The sequence below is a fragment of the Alternaria alternata genome, assembly GCF_001642055.1.
Source record: "Alternaria alternata strain SRC1lrK2f unplaced genomic scaffold CC77scaffold_6, whole genome shotgun sequence".
In the NCBI taxonomy this organism is placed as follows: Eukaryota; Fungi; Ascomycota; class Dothideomycetes; order Pleosporales; family Pleosporaceae; genus Alternaria; species Alternaria alternata.
Window position 1 is genome coordinate 236,462 of NW_017306195.1, and position 21,219 is coordinate 257,680.

The following is a 21,219-nucleotide window of genomic DNA, read 5'->3' on the forward strand; positions in this document are numbered from 1 at the left end:
CCGCGGACGTGAAAGCCGTAGCGACGCCTGCGCTAAGGCTTGTGCAAGGGGGAGAGGCGGCATTTGCAAGCCACCACCTTGATAGTGATTACTGCGAATGGTCTGGCGCAGGCAATGTACCGATGCTCGACTGACGGAAGCCGCGTATTACCTTTCGGAGGTGTGGGTACCGCAACATTAGCTCTCGGCTCACATTACCCTGCTGCGCCGTGTGGCTGCGTCAACACCAACACTTGTCGCCAGGCCGTTTGTCAAGAGGATGCGTGAAGCAACAGGATTCTGTCTCAGTTTTGAACCGGCAAAGTCTATTCTTGAGTGGCAATCCTCGGGTCAGCAGCGCATAAAGTCTTATGCAAGACATCGTGTCACACATCGGCAAAGCATGTTGTTTCTCCACTGAGGCTCGGTAAGCCCATAACGTCTACACATTTGTCGATCGGTGTGATAGCCTAGCTCTGGGTGCCGCTAGCTGCTCCTACGGTTGAGAAGGACAACGTACGATTCTTAGAGAATCCTGCTCATGGTAATCAAAGAATGCGCTCGCGAGGTCATGGCTTCAATGATTACGTCTGGGCGTTTACACACAGATCCTTCAAGATGGGATTCTTGGAACAGGGTCACGCTAGTAATCTTGCTCGATAGCCAATCAGCTATCCCCGGAACGCTATCCGAAGGCGAGACCCTTCTGTCACTACCGTCACTGCTAGCAGCCAGACGGGAGGAACTCCTACAGCCTAGGATATCGACCAGGCCCCCTCTTATTTACATGACTCAATACGTCGTGATATCAGTCATTGTGATATTTTTTATCACTTGTCGAGTTGTCATGCGCCATGATAACATGCCTCCAAAAGAGTCATGATAGCTCCACAACACATGTACCTCTATTCAGATTTGGACTAACAGTCTGCGACTGAGCATCTGGAACATCGTTGATCTCGTGGTCTGCCGTAGAAGCTTTTGAACAGATTCAATAGCGGCACGTATGTGGGTGGCAGGCCGCAAGCGCAACCACCCCCTCTCTCGGTTGCGCGAGAGAGAAAGTCAAAAGTCCGCGCGGCGCTCAGCTACGGAATCCGGACATGCAGCCCATCTATTCTTCACACGTAGGCTCGCAAACGAAGTTGGTGACATGCATACGCATGTATTAGCGAGGGAGCTGTATATGTGGAAGATGTGACGGTGGTGCCTTAGTGGATGGAACGGATGTTATTTGTCGATGGTTTTTCCGATCTGGATTTCTTTTTCCCATAACACTGGTTGAGATATTGGGGGGCGAGCTCGTGCCCTTCATTGCCGTGCTTTCCTTCTGGTAGTCTCTGGCATTATGATTCATTACTTGCTGTTTGGAAGGCTGCGTTTGAAGAGAGCTCTGCAACTTACTGAGTTGATGTTGTACAACGCCTATCTCTCGTACATCAGTCATTGCGGGAGATCTAACAAGAATGGGGTTGGAGACTAAGCAGGTCAGTATACCCCACTTCAGGCAGACCATCACAACGTCAGATCTAACATCATGCTGCGCGTCTCTAGCTAATACTGCGTGTCCAAGTATCCTCGGCAGAACCTCTGCGTGGGATTTGGCCCTCGAGCTCGTTCAGTGAATTCCGTACCGAACAACCCTGCGTCGCTAGATTTGTGCTGTGGCAGAGTTACTTCCATGGCACTCGCGTCAATGTCTTACATAGATGGAGACAATCTGACGATCAAAGAGTGTTGTGGATGCAACTCGGCCCTTTGACGGCGCCTCCAATGTGGCCCAGGACTACATGACTCAACTCAAACTGTACATCATATCTACTCCTGCCGCGCGTACTCATGCATGCTGCCCGAAGTTAGTCTGACATGTCATACACGCAAGTGCAACACAGAAAGATTAAAGAAGTACTTATGCATGCTTGTGGAGGTAAAGTATGCCGATGAACAAAATGCTGGTCATTTGCGAGACATCCTAAGCACCGAAAGGGCGATGAAAGTGTTCATACTATGCTATACCAGCTGAACGACACTTTGTGAAGTTGACGAAGAAAAAGAAACAGAAGCTGACTTGACGCCACACTATGTGGTACGAAAAAGCAAAAGATGGTGATGGTACATGAACCCGAAAACGCCTTTTGCACATATCTTCGTGCTACATGCGTGTATCATAAACACCGTACCCATAGAAAAGAACCAAAAGAATAAGAAAAGATGCTTACTCCTCGATGAGCGCACCCAAGATCAAACTCTGAATGACAAACTCCGCACATGTAATCTTGATCTTATTCCCACCAACTTCTCCTTTGACAAGGAGCTCTTCGTGTACCTCAGCGTCGTCTCTCTTTCTCTTCTTGCCCTTCTTTGTCTTGCCACTCGCAATAGGCTTCTCGGTACCAAAGAGAGTAGCAGCAGCTTCGGCGACACCGCCTTCTCCGTTGTCCACATACACCCAATCCCACTTGCCATTGGTGAGCATATCGGATGCGGTGCCGAGATCGGCACAGCGACCGACCGTGGCAGAGCCAAGAGCGTGGGAGAGGAAGACAAATGGTTGTCGCTTTTCGATTTCTTTCTTGGATTTGCCGGTGACGAGGAGGACATTCTGGTCTTGGAAAAGAAAGTCACGACCCTGGATGGTTTGAGCGAAAGTGAGATCTTCGCCAGCGGGGTCGTAGGAAGTCATTGTGCGTGACCGTACAACACCATTTGGATCGAGGAATTTGGACACGCCAGCGGGTAGAAGATACCGCATGAATGGTGCAGCGCGCGACGCATTGAGTGAGTCGTGAATCCAGCGCATATGCAGACATGGGACGTTGAGCGCAAGTGCTTGGATGTATTTTGTGCTGCGAGAATGCGAGTCCGAGATAAGAGCGACGAAGCCCAGATCTTTGTATGCTTGTTTGAGCACCAGTCCAACTGACCCTTCGATGATAGAGGCTGACCTACGGCGGTTCTGGGACGATGTTGGTGCTTCCGCTGGCTCACTCTCAAACAGCTCGTGAAAACCTTGTTCCAAGACCTGTCCGCCATTGCTCTTAATTTGTTTAGCAACAACCTCCTTGTCAACGTCTGCTGCGGTGGAAGTCAGGACAAAAGCCATGTTCGTGAAGACACCACTGCCGGATCGAGTAGTAGATGCTACTGAGGCTGCGCGTGTGGTAACGTCCTTCAGTAGTGACGGTACTGCCGTTCCTCGCCGGGTGAAAGAAGGCGTTGTAAAGGGATCGGTAATAGGAGTGCCAATGTGAGAAGCTGACTTGGCGGGTGAGATGAGCGGAGAGAAGTTGAAAGGTCGATCGCGAAGTCGTTTCCAAAGGCCAGCTGTCAGGTAGATGCTAGCCATGGGCACCGAGATGTGCTCAGCTGACTGCATTGCTCTGCCTCTCGACAAGCTCTCCCTGGGTCGCTCCTCAAGAACTATAGTGGTGTTTCCACGTTGATCAGTAGTGGGGAACTCCTCACCACCGAGATCGTCGATTCTATCCTTGAAACCGACAACAACATAAGTGTTCTTCTTCATGCCAGTCTCGTCCACCTTGACATGATCACCCCGGCGGAGATCTAATGCCCGAACATGAACTGTATCCATTGACGTGGTGTTACCATCATCGTAGCGTATCTGCAACTGGCGGGCAGTTGCACGGCCAATGCATGTGGCAGGGTAATAATGGCTCCCTGGCCAGGAAGCGAACACTCGGTTTGGTACAATGACTTCCCCTGGTGGGGTTACAGCCCGTTGCGGTATGTCCTCATGTGGTCTTTCGACGTTGCTTGAATGTGGTACGGAACTAACGGGCTCGTCTGGCCCCCTATCAGCATCGAGCATCTCGACATCGGCTGATTTGTCGGAGACGATGGCCCGATGCTTCGTAGGCGTAAGTGGAGTGCTCTTCCGAACGCCAAAAGAAGCTTTTGGTTTCGCCGGGGAATTTGCTGGTGAAGACAAGCTCTGTAAGACTTCTCTAGACACCGTTTTAAGAGCACCCTGTCTCTCTTTCTTAGACCTGCTAGATTTTGGTAGGACCTTTGATTTTAGTGTCGTCATCCGTTTGTACGGAGCTTGTGCCGCTTCTCTTTCACGCGTGGCGGCAATAGCACCTTGGTCTTCTCGTGCGAGGACTGATGCAGTTGGTGGAGTATCCTCAAGCGCTTGCTGTATTTGTTCGAGACGGGGTGACGGAGGCGGGTCCGAAAGTGACTCTGTGTCTGTCGTCGCTTTCGGTGGACTGTGAGGGGCGTTGCGCCTGGCGGCATACGTAACCTTGCGCCTCTTCGTTGATAGGGGAGCTGGTGAGATTGGAGCTACAAAAGCATCGTCATCATCTTCGAGACCACTGAGTCGCGGCATTTCAACTTCGTCCTCTGCTGCTGACTGCTGTGTTTCGGGAAGATTGTAGATATCATCAATAGAATGGATACGGTTGTCTCCCCGGATCACATCGCTTTCATTGCCTCTGGAGCTGACAGGTGCCAGCTTGTTTGACTCAGATCTAAAGCGCTCTTCTTGAGCGATGTGGGACGCCTCTGTGCTGTTGATGTCATGCGGTGCAGTGGTTCCGTCCTCCGCAACATCAGTAGGACCCTTGTCAGAAAAGAGGGAGGGCTGTGTCTCGTCGAGAGCATCAGTCTCTGGAACAGTATTCTGACGTCGCATGCTCGGTGGTTTGGGTGGCCTTTTCATCTCGTTATGCTGTGACGGGTAGCGGTCGCGGACGTCTTCCACAAGCTGACCTTGTTCGAACGTCTCTGGATCTCCACGTCCAGTCTCTGGATGCACTTTGCTGGGTTCGGTGACATCTAGTTCCTTATCCAAATCTTCACCGTGGTGCTCTATGGAAGCCTTGTGTTCGAAATCTTGTTCCGCAAGCGGTAGCTCGTCATCATCCTCCATGACTGTATCTTCGTCAAGGGTCGGTGTCGCAGTGTCCCGCTCAGCCACTCCCTCCGCGTACTCATCATAGGTGTGCTCGTCGTACTCCAGATCGTCTTCCTCGACTCGCTCATCGTCGGGTCTCAAGAGGGGAGGGCTGCTCGGTACGCGCTCTTCGCCGTCAGGAGTCTTATCTTCATCTGTACTAGACTTGGGTGGCATTGGAGGCATTGACGAAGAGATGACTTGACTTGTATACCCCGTCTTGGTAGCCATGGTAGTCTGATTGATGCTATATTGGTTCATCGATGGTGACGATGGGAAGCGCAGCGATTTTGGTCGTGGTACACTATCGAAGTCTGCAGTCGCATCTGGTTGCGAGTCCATGACAGCGACAGACTCCCTGCTGCTATGAGGTCGATTTATCTCCCGCAGATGCTGCTGCACTTCTGAGTTGTGTTGTTGTGATTCGCGTTGCAGCTGCGAGGAGGAAATTCCTTGCTGGGTGGAATTCCGTGACGGGTGACCTGAGGGGGTGCGATAGGGGTGCGAAGAAGTCTTAGGAACCTGCACACTATTGTCATTGCTATTGCGTCTCACGGTAGTCCGTGTGGCGTGAATCGCGTTCTGCGACGGATCGTTGGGGTATTGTTCGGTATTGTGCTCATTTACTCCATTCACCGCAATGGTTTGCGACGCCTCGTCCATTGTCTCGTCGTCGTCATCATCATCATCGTTATGGGACTCGCCGTGTACGCCACTTCTCCCACTCTTCGACTTGAGAGGCGATGGTAAACTGACGTCTGCCACGCCCCTCCTCCCGGATCGCGGTACTAATGGTGTGGGTACTGAGATGTGTGATAGGGAGCTAGCGGCCCGGCGGTGGGCATGCTCCTTTGCCTTTTGCGCCTTCACTTTCCTGCTAAGCTCTTGCCAGCTATCCTGCTCTATACTCATGCTGTGGTCGTCTCCGACAGAGTTCTTCCTCCTCTCTTGGGACTGCTTCACCGTGACATAATCGGCTCGTGGCTCGCTGGACGACCGCGCGATAGGATCTGATTTCGGAGTGTCGGGCTGTATGGCTTTGATAGGACTGGAGTAGGCGGGAATTGGACTGGAGTGTCGCAAGTGGCTGAAATTGGGCGAAGGGCGTGTGAATACGACATCCTCGGTGACACCGCCCACTGCAGGCGAGGTAGGCGCCTGGGTATTGTTGAAGGCTTGTGTGAGAGAGATATGCTGTAAGCCGCCATCACCTCCATTGCCAAACGCTGGAAAGAACATTGAGGGAGAGGCAGCGGTAGCGGGTGTGGTATTGATGTGCATAGCTGAGCTGGAGCTGCCCCTATTTCTATTTGCTAATGCCGGTGTTTGAAACTTGAGTGGGCTCGTGGGCGCCATGCTGTTCTGCGCATCTGCAGCTTCATCGGCATCGACTACGGTAGGGCTGGTGGGTGTCGGCATGTGCTCGTCTTGGCTGGATGCGGCCGTATCCATCTCGTCTGTAGGCAGGTCTTCGCCATTGTCGTCGTCCGAATGGTCAAGGAAGAGCGACTTGGGGGCGTTGAACTCTCTGCCCTCGCTTGTGTATATGCCACTCGTCCATGTCTTCAGCATCTGACTATCCGGCTGAGTGTCCCCCGGCGCGTCCATCATATTGAAACTCTGGTGCATCTTGAAAGCCCAGTTCTCTTCTTTTATGTTGCCAGTGGAAGTCGGCGCGCTGTGATGTTTGGGTAGGGCAGGTTTGACATGTTTTGCGGTCGCGGCGCGTCGTGGGGAAAGAGCGCGATTGAACGGGGAAAGCGCAACGGGCGGCAGGTGCAGAGAGGCGTGATCCGGGGAATGGCCCAGGGCCAAGGTGGAAGGAACGCGATTGCCCGAGTGATGGCTCTCGGTCGATGTGGTGAAGTGGAATGGCTTGTCGCTGCAGGCCCGTTGCCTGAGGGCCTGGGAGAGTTGGAATGGGTCCTTGGTGTGGCGTCAGTCAACCAACTCCAGCGATCGGCGACCGGGGTGCGACGCGCCATCCCGGACGCGACGGAGAAGACGGGTACTCACATCATAGAAAAGATCTCCAAGCACTGTGGGGGCTTGCGAGTCTTCCATTGCGAAAGCTCAATACCGGATGCACTTGGTCGCAAAATGCAGCACCCCGCTGTCCACACGTCTTACCTGCAATCAGCCGAGACGGTTACGCGCCAATTAACGCGTAGTCATGTGCCAGTCAGTGACCAAGCGCAGCGCTCCTTCTTTGCCGCTTGAGTGTGGGACGCCATGTTCATTCCGCACCCATACACTACGAACTGATGTATCCGCATTGCTTACCGACCTTTGCTGTGTATAGTGCCCTTTGAAAGACACTAACATACCTTGCGCTATTCACTAATGTCCGGCACATGGCCCACACAAGACTCCTGCATGCAACAGACAGAGTAGCCACAGCTTTTCATACAGATTCCCATAAACCACCCAGTCTAGCTGCCCTGAATGGTCAGAGGTGTCCTTGCCATGTCCTCTGGCAACGTGGTTCAAATTCATTCAGCTTAATTCACGGGCGAGGATATGCAAAGAAACAACTCGTGTCATCCAATTGACATAGACTTTGTACAGGTGTTACTCGACCTCCTCGCCATCCTGTCAAGATGTGCTCCACTCCAAATCTCACACATCACTCGTGTTCTAGTGTTCTTCTCCTTCTCCTTCTCCCTCCCTGACTTCATCCTCTATCTCTCCCGCATCTCCATCTCATGCCCTTTAGTCCTCTTCGTTCCCTCATTCCCTCAGTCGCTCCCACAGCAAATACTGCAATCTTATCCGAGGAAAGTGTAGTACAAGCTGAATGCGACGGTCAAGCCAACAGCGGTCCATCCAGTGCGGATAACCTGTTGGTTCTTGAAACCAATACCGACGTCCCAGGCCAGATGCCTCAAGCCGTTGAAGCTGTGGAAGAAGAAGGGGAAAGCGTAGAACGCCTTCAATCCGGCCTTCACAGCCGCTGGCCAAGCAGCGACAGTGGCTACCATTGACTGCGTCTCAAGGTGCCATCCGGTGTATGGGGCAATCAGGTAGGCGATACCGAAGAGGTAGAGGGAACCTGAGAGGGTAATGCCGGTGATTCGGTTGAGCGACGAGGCGTACCAGGTGATTTGGGGCTTGTAGATGGCCAGGTGGGGGGAGACGGGGCGGTTGACACGCTGTTTCGCGAGGATCTCGGCGGCTTCAGACTGCGAGGCGTGTTCCGTTGCTGCAAGTCTGTATTATGCATCGTCAGTCTCGCTTTGCGCATGCATGGCAGTCATCACTGGAGTGGTCGGGGAGAGCTTGATGCTATTATGACATACCTCCGCTGGACCATGCGTCCCGCAGGTTGTACCCTCAGACTGGGCGCGGCGGCCCGTCGCAGACCAAGCTGAAATACCCGCTGAGAAGCCATTGTGTAGTTTCTCCGATGCCAATCGACAGAGCTGTCAAGTGTCGTGTGGTGATGGTCGACCGTCTATGATGCGCAACGCCGCCAGCCCAAATCTTCCCGATTCCCGAGGTCCCCCTACGGCCCAATCAGCAGCTGAGCATTACGCGACTTAGTCATCCACTTTGCGGACACCCGATATTTTCTCGCGTGCGCGCTGCCAACTTCCTTTCCTTCACGAACCTCGATATCGCCGGCAATGAGCGCTTGCGTGCTGAACTGCGGGAATGACGGCTCATTTTGTCTGCTGGCGTTATGTCAGTGGATGGGGCTCAGGAGGGATCGGAGAGGGATTGCCTGTATTAATCGCTTGTGTTGACCAAGACTATGTCTGCACGAGTTTCATATCAAGGCTACATATTGTGTTTCTGCGCTGTGATTGTCGCTGTCTTACTGCATGATGCAGACCTGATGACATCGTTTGAGGCAAAGCTTGAAGATGATGCCCTACGACATCCTAGCCATGCTGCGTCGCGCTTTTTCTAGCCAACCCATCTTCCTGTCGCATGAGCTTGACGCGAAGTTTCTGACTAAGAAGCGCCGTCTTCATCTTCATCTTTTTGAATACCATGTCTTTCGATAAGCCAGATGTCAAGGCCTCAAGACATGCGATGACGGTTGGATCGAAGCAACGTTTCCACACTCGGTGATTGCAAATTTTCTTCCCCTTGAACCGCGTACCTGCTGCGCTTTTTGCAACCCTGCAGGCGGAACAACGTAAACTCTTTTATCTGTTCATCACATGTGCAGCGATAACGCCGGCACCCACATATATTGAAACCGCAAATGGCGCCTCTCAAACAGACCCTCAGCACTGACGCCGGGCTTCCAGCCGGCTCGTACATCTACAAGATCATTTCGACAGCGCCACGACAAGACCCTCTCACATACTCCCTGACCGATCAATTAGCTTCCATATCTTCAGACGACTCTTTGCGCTTTCATACTGCAGACCTGAGACCTGATGGCGTGATTACGAACGCAAATGAAAACATAACATGTTTGGAGAGAGCGAATGATACGCCTAGCAACATTGTCACAACAGCGGGAAGAGATGGATTAATAAGATTCTGGGATAAACGAAGCAAGCAAAAAGCTCTGCAAATCGAAAGCCGTGAGTGACAGTGACAACACTGGTCTGGCGAAGCATGAGGAATAGAAGGCTGACCGTCAGCGTAGCGCACAAACTCGTCTCAGCGTTGGTTTGCGATGCAGAAAGAAACTTCGTCGCTGCTGGCATCGAAAACCCCGAAGACGGTCCTAATAGCTCACCAGTATACATTTGGTATCTCGATGTATCTCACTTTGATTAGTACCATATCCACTAACCCAATACTAGGGACCAGCGCAACCTATCAGCGCCTCTTCGTTCATACGTGGATTCCCACACTGACACCGTGACAAATCTCTCTTTGCATCCTTCTCACCCTACTCTGCTACTATCATCTAGCACGGATGGTCTAATCAACATCTTCGACACTGCTCAAGCTGACGAAGACGATGCTTTGTACCAAGTTGTCAACCATGGATCGGCTGTCGCACATGCAGGGTTCATGTATCCTGGCACCGACATTTACGCGATTGGCACGGATGAGACGATCAGTTTTTTCGCATTGCAGAGCCAGAAAGAGGAGGAAGAGGAGCCGGCGCCGAAAGTGTGGGGCGATGTTAGGGAAGGTTTGGGGTGTGAGTATGTGGTAGATCTGGGATGGGCTGGGCAACAAGCTTTTGTTGCCGCAGGGAAGCATAGGTACGTCGTTATCCGAGTGCTAAAGCACCAAGACAGAGCTGACTTGTCGCAGCGAGAGTCTTCTCAACTTCATCCCTATTAGTAAGGGCACCAATGGGCCTCTGGACTATAGCTTCGATGTCGATAAGAGCATAACCTTTGCGGGTGCTCACGGCGAAGAAATCGTCCGCGATGCATTCACTGATGTTCACGTAGGCATATCCCCTTGGCTGAAATTCGATTCTTCATAGTTAACAACCTTTACAGACCAACACAACATACACATGCGGCGAAGACGGTCAAGTTCGGGCCTGGAAACCCTCAGAAGAAACCGGAACGAATTTTGATGAAGCGGCCGGATCGGCGAAGAAGAAGCGCAAGGAGAAGAAAGAGAAAGCAAGATTCAAGCCATACTAGGATCTGGTATGAGGTGACATTCTCGATCACTCGGACAAATGTATTATCTTCGACATGGACTATGCGAATCTTTCTGATCGCTCGGGCAGCAGCGAGTACGGGCATGATCATCGTGAGCCCAGAATTTGCGCAGGCACTGTCATCTGGCATGATGCCTTGAAAAACATTTCGAATACTACCACAAATTGGAAGATTCATAACATCATCATCAATGGTCGTTGGCGCCTCAAGATCATCAACCGGACGCAACTCGTGCGTGTCACCCAAAGCACAGAATGGTTGCTCAACAAGGGTGGCCTCAAACAAGAAGTTAAAGCTCATCAGTTGTTGTTTGGCAGTTTGCATAGCACCTTTTCATGCCATTTTGCTAGTCAGCGAACCCTAACCGCGGATGCTCTTGCTCACAGAATGAATCGTATTAACATGACTCATTTCTTCGTTACACACACGTCGCGCGAAGAGGCTCTCCTCTTTCGAGTCGCCTACAAGATGAATAGGAAGATTGACGGTCTCGACGCAACATCCGACACCACTGCGATCGTCAACGTAGTAGAAAGCCATAAAAGCTGTTTACTAAGTGTCTTAAGCCTCTCAGGTGAATTTTTCACAAAAATCCCTTCTCGCAGACGTTGTGCAATAGAGAAATGTTGTAAACATTGTGGAAGACGTGATCTCAAACCATTAAGGGTTGGATCGATACCACATTATCGATACGTTCGAGCTGAGAGAGGGCACAGAGGGAGAATACTATCTTCTTTAAAGGGTCACAGCTGGGCGATTGAGTTTGCAAGTGTCGATGGAACGGTACAGAGAACGATCGAAGGGTTGGAAAGCGGATGAGAGGCAGCATCACCGACTGCGTGAGATATTCGGTAGCGGAACTGAATTTGAGACTGTGGTACTAGACGAGTGAATCAGCGGGTCGCCCTAACAAAGGACTTTAAATAGCAGGAATCACGAGAAAACTCAGCACTGAACCTATTGGATGCGTAAAGTGTAGTACAGTGCAGCGCCAAGCATACATCGTCGGAGTAAGCCCTCGACAGAACCCTCGGTTCTCGCTCCCCCACCCACGACGGAAGCTAACGTTTCAGCCCAGCCACCCAAACAGGTACAGCATAACCGTTTCATCCCTCCATCCCCTACCATCATCAACCCGACGTCTCGCAAAGCGCCTAGAAGCATTGTTCCTGTATGATCTGCGTATCGTGATATGCCTCGCCACAAGGGCGCCTGAGCGCCAAGGTATCAATTCTCTTCATGCGCCAGTCTCCGCCAGGCTCAATGTAGGCTTGTGGCCGAGTTCTCAAGGCCGATGCAACCGATTGTATTGTTTGGTGTTTGTCTCGTGTGTTTTCTACCGGTGGGAGTTTTGCGCAGAATGAGAGGACGCGAGATGCAATACGGATGTTGCGGCCAACAAGGTAATGCGCCTGCATCGTGAGGTTTTTCTTGCCGAGGCAGCAAGCAGCCAGCTTCCTGAGGCTTTGTGTATAAGAGGTGCCTGGTGTCGCCTGAAGTAATAGCCTCATCAGCATCTTCAACTACAGTCTTCTCTACTACTCTCTACTTCGCTCTATTCAATTCTTTTCTTCCGCTGGTCGGTTCTTGGTATCAATAATCACTTAAGATAAACACTATTACCGAAACCTTCAAAACAACAAACAACAAAACAATCCAACCGCCAAAATGAAGTTCACCATCTCCGCCGTTGTTCTCGCTCTCTCTGCTTTCGCAGCTGCTATGCCTCAGGGCGCCAACGCCAACCGTCCCGTGCCTGAGGGCGCTTGCTGTGTCGCAAACACCAGCTTGAAGCAGGATGTCTGCACTGTCAACGGAGTTAGCGGTCGCTGTGTTCCCGACAGCATCAACAACTGTAAGTTTCCCATACATCCCGATCTACATCTAAGTCGCCCAAGCTAACCAATTTCATACAGGCGGCGCCCAATTGACCTGCATCGAGGACAACCGACTGAACTGCGACCCCAACACTCTGGAGAGGGGTCGTCCTCTCTGCCGCCGCATCCAGGGCGCGTAAACGACTAGTATTAGGTCTAGTGGTTGAAGGAAAAGTAAAAATGTACATATTATACAGATCAGTATGAACTGAAATAGACTTAGTGGTGGTAGGAGTAGCTGTAGTGCCCGGGTCCTGTAGTAGTATCGGCTATGTTGGACGACAATGAAGATGCTGTATCGCATTATCAACTTTTTTCTGTTTGTTGTTGTGATCCTGTGTTGTGGCAATTGTGGGTCTGGATAATTTGGAGAGGTATGATAGTCCATGTCCCATGTTATAACACCTGTGGACCTTCCATGACATGTTATGAGCTAGCATGAAGCCAAATTTAGTTCATGGTACAGTAGAATGATTGAACTTTGAGTCAATTTCCACCTCCGCGACTTGATAGAAGACATCTGAAACACACCGTCTCTCTAAACAAGACACATCTACAGGCCATATGTAGTTGCCATAGCCGGTCATCTGCTACATATATGCGATGAAGCTTGAGTAGGGCTGTAAGCCTGGACCTAAACACGAGGATAGTGATGTCGCCTTCGGGGTTGCTGAGGCCTGAGGTTTGTACGTGTCAGTAATCGGGGCTGTGCTTTGGGGTACGGTACGATTGACATGGCTTTGGTCGTGTTTCGTTGGAGGTTGCTTGAATGGTAACCGTGATGCCGTGGTTGTCGGCCGTACTTGGATACCCACCTAGGTAGCGTCGCGAGAGAGACCGAACGTGATTTACTGCTCCGCTAGAACATTGCACATCTTGGCGGTATCACGATCGTGCGTACTATTCGGGTAACCATATGTACACCGAATGGTGGATCAGTAGCGAATTCGCGAGCGTGCTGGCTTGGTGGGTGTTTATTCTTTTGACGTGTCGGATCCGCACTGTGGGCAACGCCGTCGATGATGATCGCTCCGCCGAAAAGCCGATATCCCCGCATCGAAAACAACAAATACTGTTGTAGAAATCGAAGAAATTGGGGAATTTAAGATGCCCGGTTGTCACGGCAAGGGCGAGAGCGGAGGATATCCACGCAGGGTTCTCCAGTAACGCCAGGGGCTACCGTGAATCGATATTGGGAAACACGAAGCTTGCTTCCAGTCTCTCACCGTTGCCAAGTTAATTCATTACTCACAAGGACGGCTTCCTTCTTACGACTGGCTCATGATTAACTGGTTGCGAAACACTGTTGACGCAGTGACTGGAACTGATAAAGATGACTTCGTACCCGATCCCAAAACAGCCACCCAGATGAAGTCGTGAATCAGATGCACAGCGACTTCGAGAAGCACTTTTCGGATGATAAAGGAAATCGGAGGCCTCTTCACCACAACGTTCGGCTTTGGCGCTTCCCCCCGCATGAGGTTGCGGTATTTCAAATTTCATCAGTGGAGAAATCCAAACCATCAACATCCGTCGTAAACCAGCCTTTCATATTCTCAGCGGAACTGTACACAGCGGATCGGACGAATTTACTAGCGAAATATGGTATTCCACAATTTTCCGTTTCTTGGTCCTCAGCGCAAACAGTAGCGCCAAACTCATCACCGCCGCAGCAATCAACAGCAGAGCAATCAATGCCGCAGAGATCACCGCCTTTCTCCATTAAAGCATCGGAACTACAATCTATGCCTGCTTATAAATCTATCATAACCCAGCTGTCTGTCCTATTTCGACCTGCAAAAAGGTAGCGTGCAGCATATTCGGGCGCGAAAGTTAAGTCGCCGTTATTAGAAACGAAGGGCATAATTAAGGAAAGCCTCGATCAGGTGATGTCTTCTAGAGACACCAAAGTAGGTAGTGCGCTGAGCAATGGTGGCTCAATCAACGGTCAGTCGCAACGCCTTGCGCCTATAGATACTTCTACGCTAGCGAAAGCCGATACTCAATCTCCTGCGACGCCTGACACAAATGAAGAGTTACATCAGTGGATTCGCAAAATGTACTTTGAAATCGGGTTTCATGAAGCCACGTGCAGTTTCATCGGCTGGCCGAAATTCGTCGACAAGGTCGTAGCGCAAGAGCCGGATCAAACGAAGCATACGCAACTCAGGCGAGCATTGGAATTGTAAGCAAGACTCAAATCTTTTTGGAGCTACCTCACTAACTAGCTTGAGGCTTCGTCCAGGATCAAAACACAAGAACAGTCTCCCTCAGGTGACAGATGTCCAAAAGTTGAAGGCCAGGGCTCGTCGTGAGCGATTACAGAATGCTAAAGGCCCAAAATCACGACCGACTGCGACAGACTTTCCAACACAGCAACTCACGACTTCAGCGCCTAGAACAATATCAGTGTCACCCCCGAGATCGAAAGATCTTGCGCCGCAAGTGTTGACATCGCAGGCGTCTTCTGCAACACAAGCGTTGGGATCGCATCTCTCGGCAACAAGATCAGTACCACCGCAGCCTACAGTTCCTTCACCCATCCAGGCTTCTTCCAAGACAGTACCTATAGCCAGAAGTCAATCCTCGGCGCCTTCGTCTGTTGCGTTGCTAACGGTCGTAAAACGCGATCGGCCAGAACTAGATTTAAGTGACATGGATGATCTCGTTCCAAACGCATATCGAACCAATAATCCCAAGGCGACTGTCAACGGAGTTGAGAACGCGCCGTTGTTATCGGGCCCTGTGGTCGTTCGACACGTGAATGATCTAGTTCCTCAATTCGGTTACATCGGCAATTACCCAGATGAAGCCGGACGAGGAGTCAGGGTTTTCCATAATACTAATGTTCCATTTTCCACGTTCATCTGCGGTGTTCAGGGAAGTGGCAAAAGCCATACTACAGCTTGCATGCTCGAAAATGCATTGATCCCGTCCAAACAGCTTGGCCGCTTGGAAGCACCTGCTTGTGCAATGGTGTTTAGCTACGGAAGTTGGAGCACCGGTGGATCAGGATTCAGTGTCAGCGAAGCTGTGCATTTGGCTCATGAGAAACGCGAGTTTCCCGGGCAGAAAGTACGAAGAATCACCGTTTTGGTCTCTGCTGACAATGGAGCAATTAGAAGCTGCTATGAAGATCCGATTCGCAACGTTCGTGTCGTTCCGTTCAAACTCAACGCAAGAGCTCTCGACATCACTGCCATGCGCGCATTGATGGGGGTCGGTGATAAGAGCCCTACACTTTACATGAGCCAGGTCGAGATGGTACTTAGAAAGATATCGTCTGCAAGCAAGGATGGATTACTTGACTACAACTTATTTATTAGGGAAGTGAAGAAGCTGGACCTGAGTAGGGAACAGAAGCAAGCCCTTGACCAACGTTTGACAATGCTTGAGTCGTTCCTCGATCGGGACGGTAAAGCGGCAGAACCGGAGTTTCTCCCAGGCGAGATGATTATCATGGATCTTTCTGATGCCTTCATGACATCTAGTACAGCCTGTGTTCTTTTCAAGCTAGGGCTGGACCGCTTCCTACAGTCACCCATCAAGAACAAGATGGTCGTGTTAGACGAGGCGCACAAGGTCTGTTTTCTTGAGGTTCAATCACAATACTCTTGCTGACACAAAATCAGTACATGCTTGATAGTCCTGGGTCGAAGTTTCTCACGGACAGTCTCGACAACATCATTCGTCTCCAACGGCACTGGGGTACCCGCGTCATCATCTCCACGCAGGAACCAACTGTCTCTACCGCACTCATTGCACTCTGCTCTGTCACCGTCATTCATCGCTTTACAAGTCCTACATGGTATGTCGCACTTAAAAAACACATCGGCCCCATGGAAAACGACAATACTCTCATGCAACAGATCGAAGGATTAAACACTGGAGAAGCGTTAGTATATGCTCCCAGCGCAGTGCTTGGGAGAAATGATGACGACAGCTTAGTAAAAGCTACGGGTCAGCTGCTCAAGATTACTATCCGGAAAAGGATAACACACGATGGTGGGGAATCGATTATGGCCATGTAACTAGCTGCATATAGTTTGCAATTGCACCAGTCTAGTTCAAACTTAACTTTGAGGCAGTCACACTGAGAAGCATGATTGATTGATTGAAGCCGGAGAGCTCATTTTCGCCCACTTCTGGCTCTTGGCAAACTGGCGTATGCGAAGAAGAGTCTACGGCATGTTCTTGTTTGGCGCTCCTTGGCCCAACTTGAAGTAACCTGGGTGAAGCTTCTGGAACACCTGAGCAGGGTCGTACTTCTTGCTCACAGCGATCAGCTTCGCCACATTCGCCGATCCGTAACTTGCGAGAGGGTCCTCGAACTCGCTCGCGTAGTTCATATAGATGTAGTCGTTGTCCAAGTCCTTGCCCTTTGCATAAGCCTTGACATTTTTCATGACAGTCGAGAAGAACTTGAGAACAGTGGCATCATCCGAAGCCTTTTTCCACCAGGCACTCATGTTCATGACAAAGTATGGGCCCTTGCCGGCGTCGAGACCTAGCGCATTACCACCGTTCTTTTGCATACCTTTGAGTTGGCCTTCGGTGATAGCCTGGATAGAAATAAATGGCGAAAGACCTTCGACAGCTTGAATCTCAGGCAGAAGCGTGTAAAAGGTATCAACGAGGTAAGTGTAAAGCTCGCGGTCGACTTTGAGGGACACATCCCACATCGTTTGACGATTACCGAGGGCTTCCTCTGCTCTACCGCCGTTCATCTTCATGGTCATGTTGGCCAGCGTACCAAATGCTGTGTCGTCCATCACAGGAGAAAGAGCTCGGATCTCATCGAAAACAGGAGGATCAGCGACAGGTTGAGCATAGTGTGTTTGGACTATCGCAATCTTTCCAATGCTGGGAGTGAAACCAAAGGACTGTGTGTGGTTAGAACCTCGCCGATGCACACACCGAAAGTAGAGGATACGTACAACAATCTCTGCAGCATCTGTATCCTTAGAAGACCCAGTGACGGCGAAGTTGTAAAGAGCGTCAAGCACGCTGTTGAAATTGTTTTCCGTAAAGATGCGCTGGCCACCCCACATCTGGCCAAGCGGAAACGCATCGAGCTTGAAGTTGGTAACGATGCCAAAGTTTCCACCGCCGCCCCGAAGTGCCCAGTAAAGGTCTGGGAATGCCGCAGGGGTAGCGGTTACCACGAGGCCAGAGGCTGTGACAACTTCGTAGGCGGCAACGTTGTCACAGGCCCACCCCACCTTGTTGGAGAAGAAAGAAATACCACCACCCAATACAAGACCTGGAACACCAACAGGGGCCATCTAAAACAATGTTAGCAGAGCTCCATGATGCCATTCCTAGCTGGACTCACTCTGCCGCCAACGACTCCGAGGCCAAACTTCTCCAATTTATTGTAAACATCGACCCACAAGTTTCCAGGACCGACATTAGCATACTTTTTGTCATTCGAAGCCGCAACAGTGTTAAATCTCTTCATCGAAACGGCGATGCCACCTTCAATGCTGGATGCACCAGCAAAGGCAGCATGGCCACCACCCTTGACAGCAAAGGGGCACTGCGTCAAACGAGATATCAAGACCAAAGATGACACTTCGACTGTGCTTGAAGGCTCAAAGATACATCTAGGATGCAATTCCCCCTGTTGCGCAGCCCAATATGTGCTAGTGAAGGTGTCATAGGTTGGGGTTTGCTCCGATAAAAGCTTTTCGCTACCGTATATGAGCTTTAAGGAAGAGCACTATCGATCTGTCAGTGCTTTTGGCATCATGTGAGGCTACTAAAGAGGTGACGCACAGCAATCGAGCAACCACCAAGGGATGTTCGTTCCACCAAGCCCGAAAGCTGAGGGATGGCGGAGACATTAACGCCGTTTGCGATCAAAGCTTTAGTCACGTTGAAGTTTGCGGGCTCGAAGACCCCTGTTTGAGCTGAAACGAATGCCACGAAGGCGCCAAGGGCAAGGAAGGATTTCATCCTGGGTTCGGTGGGAGAGAAGAAGAAACTTGGGCGTGATCCAAGACACTGGTTGTTATGGAGTGCAGGTTCGATCTAATTTATTCCACTACCTAGGTACGGTTGGTAGATCTGCGTCGGACAACGATTGGTGCGCTCCATCTGCAGCCCTTCATCCTTCTTTTCTTAGCAACCCGTCCCCGGCTGCAACCTACGACTCAGGAGCCATCGTACAGTAGTGTATGCAGTAGGGCTGCTACCGCAATATAAACACTGCAAGCGAGCTCGAAGGAATTCCTTTCTGGAGATGGCTCGCGTTCTTGTGTTGACTAAAGCTTGTCTCCCGCCACTACGTGCGGCGCCTCGAACCTCCTATGTGGTACCCCAGCCATTGGCACTGCCATATCTTTGAAAGCGGAAACACAAGTGCAAACGAGTTGCAGATTTTAGACTCATACCAACGGCAAGCACCTGTGGCTCGATGTAAGTGTAATGGACATACTGTGGATGAAGACGTGGTAGTGTTGAACCAACGACGGGTTGCCATGCAAATCAGGCCTCCTCAGGAAGACCCCAAGGCAATTCTACACACTCATGGACGTACCTACGCCGAGATAGCGGAGATCGACCCTGGATGCCAAGCCGCTAAGGAACTCATACTGGTTGCGCGGGGGAATTTCCTACCATGTCCCCACCCATGCCGACAGCGAGTGCGGACCGTTGTACTTACGTCCGTTTGCCTCCCCGTACTTTCTTCGAGCATAGTTTGTACATCAATGTATAGTTTTTGTAAACATTCTTTGCGCTGGCCTTGCATTCATGGCTCATTTGCCACATATGCTCTTTACGTCCCGAATAGGGTGAGGACTTTGTCAAACTCTAGTCATCTGCACCTACAAGGAACGTGTTCCTGCCTCACAGTGTGCAGGGGCGCTGTCCCGCTGTGCCGTTCCGAACACTGGTGGCCGAGTGGCCATTAGGATGCATGCCGCGAATCCCAAAGGCACGGTTGCAACGTCCCTCATCGGGTGCACTTTCCGTGAGTTCATCAGGATGATAATCTGCAATGACATAGTCAATTCGGTCCTGGCAGCTTATTCCAATCCGTTGCGCTGCATAGTTAGCATGACAGCCGATCGGGAGGCGTTTAGTCGACTCTAAGCAGTCATCCACTTGCATCGCCTCCCGTTGTTGCACGATTGGTAGAAATTGGCATGTTCCAGTCCGCCCGCTGAACGTGGGATGAAGGATTGAGCCTCACTCATTTTTCTTATCAGTCAGACGTCCGCTAATACGCCCGTTGTTGATCTTTCGATCTTGCCAAGCGAGAAGACATGCAATCCTTCTTCTCAGATCACACTCCATTGTCAACGTACCCCATGGTTCTTTTTTCCATTGCCACCGATTATCGCTGGAGGGTTTTACAGGTGCTAGTCATGACGGAGTGGGTTTAGAAAAACAGCATTTTGAACGACAGGCACGGGTCGTGAAGACCGTTGTACGAATGGAAGCTGCTTACGAGGAACGTCTTCCTTGCCACGAGCTTCATTTATCTTGATACGCCAACGATTGTTTGTCTCTACTCGATAGTACGTTTCTCAAATCCTTCTGAGGCATCCAACTATCCATCATGTACGCAGCCTCGAAGGCGCCGGTTTCGAAGGATGTTCTTCTTCGTACAAATATTGTTATGCTCCTTCTGACATCTGGATTTGTTCTTACGCGCGCTGTGCTGCAGATCGTCAAACGAAAACCTTTTGAGTTGCCCGATTTCTTCGTCTACTTTGCTTTCTGCTTGTTTGTCGCACTATGGGCTTGTTACCATGTCGTTGCGCCATCGATATACAGAGCGTATGCAGTTCTGGAGGGAAAGACTGAACCGTACGCCACGATGAAGGACGATGCTATAGCGATGTTGAAGTTCCTTGTTGCTGGCCAAATGTGCTTCTACACACTTCTCATTTCGGTCAAAATGTCGTTGATGACGCTGTACCGCAAGCTGCTCACCGGACTGCCGAGGATCTACAGAAATATATGGTGGAGCATAGTCGCCTTTTGCGTGCTGGTAAGTACTAAAAGCCAAACCTTCTATCACAGTCACTGAATGGAGCTAAAGAACATCTAGGCGTGGGTTGGTAGCATCGTTAGCACTCTCACTACATGTGACGATCTCAACGCCGAGTTCAGAGAGGGCCAATGCGGAGGAACTGCCAATGAAGACCAGAGGGTTATTTTCAGCCTCTACTTCGCGTACTCCGTTGATGTGGCAACTGATCTAGCTGGTAAGTTGAGCAATTGCAGAAGATCAGAGTAGTGTGCTCATATTTGTAGTCATGTTTCTGCCACTACGTCTCACATGGAATCTTCAGATGCCTCGCAAGCAAAAAATAGGCATCTTTGTATTGTTCGGTAGCGGTTTTATTTGCATCGCTTTTGCAACTATACGTTGCTTACAAGTTGGTGTGGATGGCGATGGAAAGGCTACGACGCCAGAACCTAAATGGTTGATGCTATGGACTATACTGGAATGCTCAATAGGTATAAACTCTCTCTTAACCCGTTGGATTGGGAATGCAACTGATTTACTTGGTAGCCATAATGATTGCCTGTTCACCCGCCTTCGCATCCTTCATTCGGAAGTACATGGATTCGACAAAGCCATCGTATAACGCTCAAGGCTATTTGAAACAAGGGACCGATGAGATCAGAATGAAGAGCATCGTCAGTTCCTCAGGCCGACGCAACCGCGACGCCGCGGACATATACTGGGAAGATGCACATAGTAGCCAGGAGGAACTTGCAAACAATGCCGGGCGTATCATGGTTAAGACGACAGTGCACCAGAACGACGAGATTACCAGCCACAATTCCAAACATGGGGTAACCAGCCAGTCTTAGACATTGGAATCGTCTA

The 21,219-nt window shown here is 50.7% G+C and overlaps 8 protein-coding genes across 8 annotated transcripts; 5 read left to right on the forward strand and 3 right to left on the reverse strand.

The window, feature by feature from the left end:
• Positions 1-1,900: 1,900 nt before the first annotated feature.
• CC77DRAFT_1018442 (BRCT domain-containing protein) lies at positions 1,901-6,980 on the reverse strand. The gene is made up of 2 exons (XM_018524622.1): positions 6,914-6,980; positions 1,901-6,823 (listed from the first exon to the last, which is right to left on the reverse strand). The coding sequence occupies exons 1-2, from the start codon at positions 6,959-6,961 to the stop codon at positions 2,195-2,197; spliced, it is 4,677 nt and encodes a 1,558-aa protein (XP_018387836.1). The 5' UTR covers positions 6,962-6,980; the 3' UTR covers positions 1,901-2,194.
• Positions 6,981-7,213: 233 nt separating this feature from the next.
• CC77DRAFT_1018443 (mitochondrial succinate dehydrogenase cytochrome b560 subunit C) lies at positions 7,214-8,333 on the reverse strand. The gene is made up of 2 exons (XM_018524623.1): positions 8,197-8,333; positions 7,214-8,107 (listed from the first exon to the last, which is right to left on the reverse strand). The coding sequence occupies exons 1-2, from the start codon at positions 8,286-8,288 to the stop codon at positions 7,666-7,668; spliced, it is 534 nt and encodes a 177-aa protein (XP_018387837.1). The 5' UTR covers positions 8,289-8,333; the 3' UTR covers positions 7,214-7,665.
• A 777-nt stretch (positions 8,334-9,110) lies between these two features.
• CC77DRAFT_1059324 (WD40 repeat-like protein) lies at positions 9,111-10,470 on the forward strand (the record flags this gene model as incomplete). The annotated part of the gene is made up of 5 exons (XM_018528221.1): positions 9,111-9,438; positions 9,504-9,609; positions 9,664-10,074; positions 10,127-10,265; positions 10,321-10,470. 5 exons carry the CDS (start codon positions 9,111-9,113, stop codon positions 10,468-10,470), a joined length of 1,134 nt encoding a protein of 377 aa, XP_018387838.1.
• Positions 10,471-10,524: 54 nt separating this feature from the next.
• Positions 10,525-11,310, forward strand: CC77DRAFT_1006969 (hypothetical protein; the record flags this gene model as incomplete). The annotated part of the gene is made up of 1 exon (XM_018523453.1): positions 10,525-11,310. The coding sequence occupies one exon, from the start codon at positions 10,525-10,527 to the stop codon at positions 11,308-11,310; it is 786 nt and encodes a 261-aa protein (XP_018387839.1).
• An 849-nt stretch (positions 11,311-12,159) lies between these two features.
• Positions 12,160-12,508, forward strand: CC77DRAFT_1059325 (hypothetical protein; the record flags this gene model as incomplete). Its single annotated transcript, XM_018528222.1, has 2 exons — positions 12,160-12,346; positions 12,408-12,508. The coding sequence occupies 2 exons, from the start codon at positions 12,160-12,162 to the stop codon at positions 12,506-12,508; spliced, it is 288 nt and encodes a 95-aa protein (XP_018387840.1).
• A 2,515-nt stretch (positions 12,509-15,023) lies between these two features.
• CC77DRAFT_1086856 (hypothetical protein) lies at positions 15,024-16,481 on the forward strand (the record flags this gene model as incomplete). Its single annotated transcript, XM_018529441.1, has 2 exons — positions 15,024-15,950; positions 16,028-16,481. The coding sequence occupies 2 exons, from the start codon at positions 15,024-15,026 to the stop codon at positions 16,397-16,399; spliced, it is 1,299 nt and encodes a 432-aa protein (XP_018387841.1). The 3' UTR covers positions 16,400-16,481.
• Positions 16,482-16,537: 56 nt separating this feature from the next.
• Positions 16,538-18,367, reverse strand: CC77DRAFT_1018447 (FAD binding domain-containing protein). Its single transcript, XM_018524624.1, has 4 exons — positions 18,147-18,367; positions 17,704-18,090; positions 17,306-17,653; positions 16,538-17,251 (listed from the first exon to the last, which is right to left on the reverse strand). The coding sequence occupies exons 1-4, from the start codon at positions 18,324-18,326 to the stop codon at positions 16,550-16,552; spliced, it is 1,617 nt and encodes a 538-aa protein (XP_018387842.1). The 5' UTR covers positions 18,327-18,367; the 3' UTR covers positions 16,538-16,549.
• Positions 18,368-19,935: 1,568 nt separating this feature from the next.
• Positions 19,936-21,203, forward strand: CC77DRAFT_1086858 (hypothetical protein; the record flags this gene model as incomplete). The annotated part of the gene is made up of 4 exons (XM_018529442.1): positions 19,936-20,370; positions 20,431-20,587; positions 20,637-20,843; positions 20,899-21,203. 4 exons carry the CDS (start codon positions 19,936-19,938, stop codon positions 21,201-21,203), a joined length of 1,104 nt encoding a protein of 367 aa, XP_018387843.1.
• Between the last annotated feature and the right edge of the window lie 16 nt (positions 21,204-21,219).